At 41.2% G+C, this 10,286-nt stretch overlaps 1 protein-coding gene across 1 annotated transcript; it reads right to left on the bottom strand.

Annotated features, from left to right (window-relative positions):
* Window positions 1-240: 240 nt before the first annotated feature.
* Window positions 241-1,176, bottom strand: LOC130360916 (taste receptor type 2 member 7-like). Its single transcript, XM_056563470.1, has one exon. The coding sequence runs from the start codon at window positions 1,174-1,176 to the stop codon at window positions 241-243; it is 936 nt and encodes a 311-aa protein (XP_056419445.1).
* Window positions 1,177-10,286: the final 9,110 nt, after the last annotated feature.

The following is a 10,286-nucleotide window of genomic DNA, read 5'->3' as shown; positions in this document are numbered from 1 at the left end:
TGCCTGGTGCTGCACACATATTGTGAAGGTCCCTGAGACGGGACCCCCTCAATCAGACATCTTATTCACTATCCTTTAGATAGGGGATAAGATGTCTAGAGGTAAAGTACCCCTTTAAGCCTGATGAACACCAAATATTAACCAAAATACGAATTGTAACCCAAGAAATTAGAAGAAAAAATCATTTAAGGGAGAAGAGGTCCCTCACACACAGTCTCCCCACAGGTGTTATTTACCTCATTAAGCCACCATTTCTATGTCCTCTCTAGGTTCTGGATCTTTCTTTTGGAAAAATAAATCAATGACGTTCTGAAGAACCTTGGACATGTGACTCCTCAGTTTGGAGATTCTGTAGATCAGGTAGGAAGAATGTAGAACTGGTAGAAAATCTAAGGCAATATAAAGCCATGGAAGTGTCAAACAATGTATGAAGTAAAAAAAGAATGAAACAAAATGGACAGTGAAATATGAAGAGTTGTATAGAAAGGTGAAGAACACAAATGTCATGGCTGAGTAATATGTCTCCAGATTGATGGATAAGTTCCCGCTCATCTTCATCTTTGTTATGTGACGATACAAAGAGGTGAAGAGGAGGATGGAGGAGATGGGACAGAAAAGTATTGGGATGATGGATCCTATAATATGGCTGTAGAATATATTAATATAGGCGCAATCTGTTAATAAATTGTCCATGGTTGTATTGAATGTTTCATGTTTGTTTATCTCAGTGATGGCCACTAACAAAGGATACAAACAATTGAGCAAGGAAAGAGGCACTGATCCTACAATGAAATGCACAGTCCTCTGATCTATCATCCTCCTCAGATACAGGAACAGTCTGGTGCGGAGGTTGGAGATCTTCAGACAGAAGACAATGGACAGAAGACTTGTTAACCAAATATTGGTATATGCAAAGAAAATATCAATAACATCCAAAATAACTTGAATTGCATATAATTTTTTTAGGAAAAGACTACTTAACAGCATATACATAGTAGCAGCACATTGAGTGCACATCCTTGATATCCCAAGAGAAGTTACAACCCAGTCAACAGGAGTCACCGATCTTCCATTCAACCAGTCAGTGACATTGATGACTATAATAAATGAGTGGATCACCAGTCCGGCTATAAGAGCGATCAGTTCCGGGAACAGGACATCCAGGTACAGGACCATGGTGTCACCTTCTGTAGGATCAGACGTCTCTCCTGTACTGTGAGGATCCTGATAAGACAGAGAGGATTTTATAGAAGGTTTGATGAAAACTATTTGGTCATTTATTCAGATATTGAAATATTAACATTGGAAATGCGGTCAACTTAGCAAAGTCTTAGAGCGGCATGTTCTACAAATGCAAATCAAATCCCAAAACCTAGTCAGGACATTTTACCACAGCTATTGCAATGAGTTCCTGAGTTATATTCTGTAGATCTAGTATTTAAAAATATATAAAACATTGCAATAAAAATAAACAACTCCATAACAATAATACAAACATTCACCTTTCCAATATTTACATGTAATGAGTCCATATAAGTCTTTAAATGTCCATCAAATTATTTCCTGGTCCAGCAACATTCTTACTAAATATACCACTATAATAACAACCCCACACGTGCAAACTAATTAACACCACTTTATAATAATAATAATCCTACTCTAATAATAACAATAATTATAATTAGTATAACCTTAATACTAATAACTAAACTAAAAATCCCTGGTCCGGTTGCATTTTTCTAACCTAAAATAATTAAAATATGTGTCACAAACCGCCAAACCCCCAAACGGAAAATACATTTTTTGTTTTGGCCCTGAGCTGGTCCCGTATCCCATGCCCCCAGTGAAGGAGTTTTATATATATATATATATATATATATATATATATTCCCAAAGAAATCCCCCTTCCCCCTTTTTCCCACCACCCAAACTAACACTGAACTCCAACAGAAGATGCAAAATCCAACCCCTAGAAAAACAACTGTAATATTAATATACATACACAAAATTTATAAACACTAAATATATAAAAATACCCAAACAGAACAAATATAATCAAAAATAATACAAAATATACAAACCAAACAACAAACACAAAGCACAAGTTCAGTGCCTGCAAGCCTTATATTACCTTTGGCTTGGCTTTATAGGTATACTACAGCACAAAACAAAAAGACTAATGTGCCAGCATCAGCTCACCACCAGGGGGAGACAACAGGCTAAGGCACTTTAAAGGCAGAGCCCCTCCACAGATGAGAGGCCCTGCCAGCACCCAGCCTCTCGTACTCCAGAGAACGCACCTTTACCAGGTAACCCAGTATGCTCCTAACCACCTCACCCACAGGGAGGATTTTACGCTGCGTCGACACTTAACACTGTGCGTTCCACGTGTAGTACCTGACCACTGAGCTGACTAGGAATAAAGTGCACCGGTCCCAGCCTACAAGGTTTCTGAATGCCCCATAGGCCCATTCCGCATAGGAGAGACTGGCCAGCCTAGGCCAACCAATGGAAGTGTCCATGCTGTTGCAAACCTCTTTGTTAAAGGGACAATGAATTAGAAAATGCTCCATGATTTCCAGCATGCCTCCACACTCCTCACGGGGACATCCACGGTCCTCAGAGCTCATGTACTTCAGATTGTCCCTCACACACAGTTTCCCATGGAAGAAGCACCAAGTCAAGTCCCAAAACTTCAAGGGGATCCTAATAGAATTCAAAAGCCCTAAATCAACCTCCAGATCCCGACTTGGTCAATCCTTGACCGCCAATGGCCTCTGGAAATGAGAAGACAGAACCCTCTTGTCAAGGAATTTCCTTGACAGAGTCCTAATCTCCCACATCCCCAGACCCCACCGATGAATAACCTTCAGAACTGGGGTAGCATAAGCCAGGAGATGCCCATGTGGTGTGCAAAGTTCCTTCACTTGCCCTCCTGTCTCCCATTCCTGGAAGAAAAGCTAAAACCATCCCCTACAGGAGGATACCCACGGAGGAGCCCTCTCTTTCCAGGGGTTTGCAATATTGGTCTTAAGAAAAGTATTCACTAAGAATACTACAGGGTTGACCATACACAACCCCCCTAGTCTCCTAGTACAGTAATTAACCTCCCTCTTCACTAGGTTCAGTCTATTTCCTCATAACATTTGGAAGAACACACCGTAGACCTGGCTCCAGAGAGGCTCTGGCAACATGCATACACTGCCCAGATATATCCGCAAATAAAGCAGGAATGTTTTGAAAAGGATAAACCTTTCCCGGAGGGTCAAAAACCAACCCTTCCACTGATCCACCCTCTGAGCAGTGATCTTAATCCCTTAAGGATGCAGGATTTTTCCGTTTTTGCACTTTCGTTTTTCCTCTTTACCTTTTAACCCCTTAACGACGCAGGACGTATATTTACGTCCTGCGCCGGCTCCCGCGATATGAAGCGGGATCGCGCCGCGATCCCGCATCATATCGCGTGGGTCCCGGCGCTAATCAACGGCCGGGACCCGCGGCTAATACCACACATCGCCGATCGCGGCGATGTGCGGTATTAACCCTTTAGAAGCGGCGGTCAAAGCTGACCGCCGCTTCTAAAGTGAAAGTGAAAGTGACCCGGCTGCTCAGTCGGGCTGTTCGGGACCGCCGCGGTGAAATCGCGGCGTCCCGAACAGCTGATCGGACACCGGGAGGGCTCTTACCTGCCTCCCCGGTGTCCGATCGACGAATGACTGCTCCGTGCCTGAGATCCAGGCAGGAGCAGTCAAGCGCCGATAATGCTGATCACAGGCGTGTTAATGCACGCCAGTGATCAGCATTAGAGATCAGTGTGTGCAGTGTTATAGGTCCCTATGGGACCTATAACACTGCAAAAAAAATGTAAAAAAAGTGTTAATAAAGGTCATTTAACCCCTTCCCTAATAAAAGTTTGAATCACCCCCCTTTTCCCATAAAAAAAATAAAACAGTGTAAAAAAAATAAAAAATAAACATATGTGGTATCGCCGCGTGCGTAAATGTCCGAACTATAAAAATATATCATTAATTAAGCCGTACGGTCAATGGCGTACGCGCAAAAAAATTCCAAAGTCCAAAAAAGCGTATTTTGATCACTTTTTATATCATTAAAAAATGAATAAAAAGTGATCAAAAAGTCCGATCAAAACAAAAATCATACCGATAAAAACTTCAGATCACGGCGCAAAAAATGAGTCCTCATACCACCCCATACATGGAAAAATAAAAAAGTTATAGGGGTCAGAAGATGACATTTTTAAACGTATAAATTTTCCTGCATGTAGTTATGATTTTTTCCAGAAGTCCGACAAAATCAAACCTATATAAGTAGGGTATCATTTTAACCGTATGGACCTACAGAATAATGATAAGGTGTAATTTTTACCGAAATATGCACTGCGTAGAAACGAAAGCCCCCAAAAGTTACAAAATGGCGTTTTTTTTTCGATTTTGTCGCACAATGATTTTTTTTTCCGTTTCGCCGTGCATTTTTGGGTAAAATGACTAATGTCACTGCAAAGTAGAATTGGCGATGCAAAAAATAAGCCATAATATGGATTTTTAGGTGGAAAATTGAAAGGGTTATGATTTTTAAAAGGTAAGGAGGAAAAAACGAAAGTGCAAAAACGGAAAAACCCTGAGTCCTTAAGGGGTTAAAAATCAAAACCCTTTCAATTTTGCACCTAAAAATCCATATGATGTCTTAGTTTTTGTGCCACCAATTTTACTTTATAATGACATCAGTCATTTTACGCAAAAATCTACGGCAAAACAAGATAATAAAAACCATTGTGCAACAAAATTGAAGAAAAAACATGATTTTGTAAGTTTTGTATGATGTATACGTTTAAAATTGTCATCTTCTGACCCCTATAACTTTTTAATTTTTACGTGTACACGGTGGTACGATGGCTCTTTTTTTGCATTGATCAGACTTTTTGATTGCTTTTTATTAATTTTTTCATGATCTAAAATGTGACCAAAATTACGCTTTTTTTGCCTTTGGAATTTTTTTTGTGTGTACGCCATTGACCATGCTGTTTAATTAATGATATATTTTTATAGTTCGGACATTTACACACTCAGTGATACCACATATGTTTATTTTTTATTATGGTTACATATTTTTATATGGAATTTGGGAAAAGGAGGGTGATTTAAACTTTTAATAAGGAAGGGGTTAATGTGCGTGTTTTTTAAACTTTTTTTTTTACTTTTTATTTTTACACCCTTAGGGGACTTTTAGGAGGAATCATTAGATTCCTCATACAGATCAATGTGGTTTCATAAAACCACACTGATCTGTGTGCTCTGCGCTCGATAAAGCCTGTCCCTGCCAAGTTTTATCATTCAGAGCGCAGAAGCCATCGTGGAAGGAGAGGAAAGCCCTCTGGCCACTTCAGCAGTGGATCTTCCCCCCATGATTGTGCCGCGGGGGGGGGGCGGGGGGCGATCCACCCCACTGGACCACCAGGGATTGTTTAAATGTCCCTTTAGACGCCACTGTCAACTTTGACAGCGGTGATCTAAAGGATTAATAGCCGCCCGCGGCAATCACCGAATGTCTGCTGTTAATGCCGGCCCTCAGCTACAGGAATCAGCTGGGGGCTGGCTATTATGACACGGGCTCGAGTTGGGAGTCCGTATCATACAACGGTTGCCGTATCAGGACGAGCCGGCTCGTCCTTCATTGGCAACCGGTTGAGTCTGCTGTCCAAGTTTTGTTTTGGGTAATCCCCTTGGCCAAATTCGATGCCGAGGACTTTTGCAGATTCCTGGGGCTCTGGAAGGGCGTCCAGGAGATCAAAACCAGGATCATTCCCTCCCAGCCAGAGACTCACACACTTATCCTGGTTGATCTCGGACCCGGATGCCTCCATGTAGCGGTCCACCTCTGACATCACCCATCGGCCCTCCTTTTGTGAGGAGACAAACACGGTGACATCATCAGCATATGCTACTGCCCTCAGAAACGAATCCGGAACCACCAGGTCCATTCTCACCCCCCACCATCAGTCCACAATTAATCCTGCTAAGGAAAAGATCAATTGCAAACACGTACAGCAAAGGGCTCAAAAGACAACCCTGACGGATGCCAGACCCAACCTCAAAAGAGCGGCCAATCCAACCATTCACAAGCAGGAAACTCTCTTCCCCTGCATACAAGGTCTTAAGCCAATCAATAAACCTCCCCCCCCCCCCCCCCCCCGGCAGGCCATATCTCAGAAGAACAGACCAGAAGTACTCATGGTTAACCAAATCAAATGCTTTCGCCTGATCCAAGGACAGCAAGTACCCTTTCCAGTGGCCAGCCCTACCCTGCTTCACAGCCTCTTGCACAGTGAGCACAGCACTAAGTGTAATGTGGCTCGGAACTGAGCAATGCTGAGCCGCCGAAAGGAACTGGGATGCAAACTCCCCAATTTTGCCAGACTCTGTCTGTATGCATTGAGAAGCACTATGGGACACCAATTCTCAATGAGGAATGGGTCTTTACCCTTTGACAGGATGATCAGCGCTGACCTCCTCATTGACTTTGGCAGAGTGCCCGAGAATAGACACTCATTAAATACAGAGGTCAAGAGGGGAACCAAAGTGTCCTTAAAGGTCTTGTAGAACTCAGATGTTAAGCCATCTGGACCGGGTGACTTCTTGAGGGCAAGCCCATCAATCTCCATCCTGACTTCCTCTTCCCGGATCATCTCTTTTAAAATGTCAAGAGAGGGGTCTACTCCTGGTTCAGAGATGGTTTCAGCCAAAAAAGCTGACACCTTATTTCGATCTAGATCCTTCTTTGCCAAGAGGTGCGAGTAAAAGTATCTGAAGACCTCCAGCATCCTGGATCTGGACCTTTTCAAGGATCCTGTACTATCAGTCCTGAGACTACTTTACTATTCACTGATATACTGCAGTTTCTGTAAGGGTGGGGCGAGCGGTACTTCCAGTAGTCCCTCTCAAAAACCAAAGATGCGTGTCTGTCGTACTGTCATTATGTTTTTATCCTAACCTGTATTTCTGGAAGAATAATAGAAATGGGAAAATCTGAATCATATGTATTATGGTACCACATTCCTTACTGCATACATAGAAACATAGAATGTGTCGGCAGATAAGAACCATACGGCTCATCTAGTCTGCCCAATAATCTGAATACTATGAATAGTCCCTGGGCCTATCTTATATGAAGGATAGCCTTATGTTTAAACTCCTTCACCGTATTTGCAGCGACCACTTCTGCAGGAAGGCTATTCCATGCATCCACTACTCTCTCAGTAAAGTAATACTTCCTGATATTACTGCAGAATCCTTTGCCCCTCTAATTTATAACTATGTCCTCTTGTGGTAGTTTTTCTTCTTTTAAATATGCTCTGCTCCTTTACCATGTTGATTCCCTTTATGTATTTAAAAGTCTCTATCACATCCCCTCTGTCTCTTCCTTCTTCTATACATGTTAAGGTCCTTTAACCTTTCCTGGTAAGTTTTATCCTGCAATCCATGTACTAGTTTAGTAGCTCTTCTTTGAACTCTCTCTAGAGTATCTATATCCTTCTGGAGATACGGCCTCCAGTACAGGTGTCACCAGTGAGTTGATTCAGCTAAGGTTGGGTTAATATTTGTGAGTTGCGCTCCATGCACTAGCTCTCCCTGGTAATAGTGGACATTAGTGATCACGCTGATGCCCACCATTAACCCTTTTCATGGCTTAGTGAGATAGTACTGATACATTCTCTGCCGATGCATATCACTGAATAGTATGAGCAATATAGTGATTGGTATAAAGAGCTAATGAGACATATAAATTTACAGTTTGGTTTACAGAAGGGTACTCAATTAAAACTATTTATTTTAAGCTTTTAATAAAGATGTTTAAAATACCAACAATATCCCTCTTATGTAACTCAAAACAGTAAAGCCAGTACAACAAAGGAGGGCCCTTATGGTCAAGGACAGAACTTCTAACACAAGTTAGATCAGATGGATGGAGGATGATGATGATAGATATTAACACCCACAATCATAACCTGGGGATAATATTGTGGGTTGGGGTATATGGGCTTACGCTGTGCAATGAAAGCCCAGGAACACCCTAGCATATAACACTTTAGGGACTTCTAGGGTGAGTCCAAGGGGTAGATCAGGGCAGGAGTCGCCCCTTTTTAGGGCAAGTGGCCTTATGGTTCCCTGTGGTAGTAGGGGTAGTCTCAGTAGATCTCTCTGCTAGGGTGTTGCAGGGCTTTCATTGCATACCCTAGGCCCAGTTACACCATATACCCCAACACACAATATTATCCCCAGGTTATGATTGTGGGTATTAATATCTATCATCATCCACCGTCCATCTGATCCAACTTGTGTTAGGTAGAGGTTCACTCCTTGGCCATAGGGGCCCTCCTTTGTTGTCCTGGTTTTACTGTTTTGAGTTACATGAGTTTGATATCGTTGGTATTTTAAGTGTATTTATTAAAAGCTAAGCTTCAATTGAGTACCCCTCTGTGAACTATTTTATTCATGGTACCTTTTTCAGTCTATGGAATTTTGCTCTGTGAATTGTTAAATGTAATTATTATTTTTTTTTTAAATGTGAAAAAGCCCCTCCCCCAATAAAATGTAAATCCCTTTTCTTTTCATTTTTTAAAAAAAGAGTGTAATAAACATATTTGATATCAACATGTGCATAAATGTCCAAACTATTAAAATATTATGTTTGTGATCCTGCACGAGAACAACATAAACTTTAAAAACAGAAAAAAACGAAATTGTTGGTTTATGGCCACATCGCATCACAGAAAAATACAGATCACTAAATCTAAATAGGCCCTCATACAGTCCTGTATACAGAAAAAATGAGAAAGTTACAGGGGCCAGAATAGAGCAATGTAAAACCTAAGTATTTTGTTATTAAAAAAAAAGTTAAATTTTTTTTTAATTTTTTTTTGTAAAGCAGTACATTATAAGAAAAACATGTGAACATGGGCATTGTTTTAATCTCATTGATCAACAGAACAAAGTGAACATGCCAGTTTTACCATAAAGTGTGATGCATATTTTTTTGGTTGCACCACACATTTATGGAAAAATGAAAGGTGTCATTACAAATTAGAATTGGCTGGGCAAAAAAAAAAACAGACATATGGGTGTGTGGATGAAAAAGAGTTAAATCTCTAAGGAGACAAGGAAAAAAAAAACAAAAGTGCAAAAATGAACCTAGCTGTGTCCTTAAAGGGGTACTCTGATGCCAAAGCATTTGGAATCTTTTGTTACGAATGCTTGGAGTGGGCTGCAGGGGTTGTGACGTGACGGCCACTCCCCTCAATGCAAGTCTATGGCAATGGGCGTGATGGATGTCACGCCCCCTCCCATAGACTTTCATTGAGGGGACATGGGCGTTAAATCACGATCCCCACTGCCTGCACCCAGCGTTCTAAATGAATGCCTGGTGCTGCACACATATTGTGAAGGTCCCTGTGGCGGGACCCCCTCAATGAGACATCTTATCCACTATCCTTTGGAAAGGGGATAAGATGTCTAAAGGTAGAGTACCCCTTTAAGTCCAAAATAGGCTGTGTTCTTACAGAGTTACATCATATCTGTCATTTTAGGTGATGAACACCAAATATTGACCAAAATACAAAGCGAAACCCAAGAATTAGAAGAACAAATCAATTAAGGGAGAAGAGGTCCCTCACACACAGCCTCCCCACAGGTGTTATTTACCTTATTGAGCCACCATTTCTATGTCCTCTCTATATTCTGGATATTTCCTTTGAAAAAAATAAATCAATGACGTTCTGAAGAACCTTGGACATGTGACTCCTCAGTTTGGAGATTCTGTAGATCAGGTAGGAAGAATGTAGAACTGGTAGAAAATCTAAGGCAATATAAAGCCATGGAAGTGTCATACAATGTATTAAATAAAAATAGGATGAAACAAAATGGAGAGTGAAATATGAAGAGTTGTATAGAAAGGTGAAGAACACAAATGTCATGGCTGAGTAATATGTCTCCAGATTGGTGGATAAGTTCCCGCTCATCTTCATCTTTGTTACGTGACGATACAACGAGGTGAAGAGGAGGACGGAGGAGATGGAACAGAAAAGTATTGGGATGATGGATCCTATAATATTGTTGTGGAATATATTAATATAGGCGCAATCTGTTAATAAATTGTCCATGGTTGTATTGAATGTTTCATGTTTGTTCATCTCAGTGATGGCCACTAACAAAGGATACAAACAATTGAGCAAGGAAAGAGGTACTGATCCTACAATGAAATGCACAGTCCTC

Source organism: Hyla sarda, chromosome 3, assembly GCF_029499605.1.
Source record: "Hyla sarda isolate aHylSar1 chromosome 3, aHylSar1.hap1, whole genome shotgun sequence".
In the NCBI taxonomy this organism is placed as follows: domain Eukaryota; kingdom Metazoa; phylum Chordata; class Amphibia; order Anura; family Hylidae; genus Hyla; species Hyla sarda.
Note: the sequence above shows the minus strand (reverse complement) of the source record. Positions and strands in the feature narration are given on the sequence as shown.

Excerpts from the sequence above, each read along its gene's own strand:
- LOC130360916 (XM_056563470.1), bottom strand. The coding sequence starts at position 1,176 with ATGGTCCTGTACCTGGATGTCCTGTTCCCGGAACTGATCGCTCTTATA.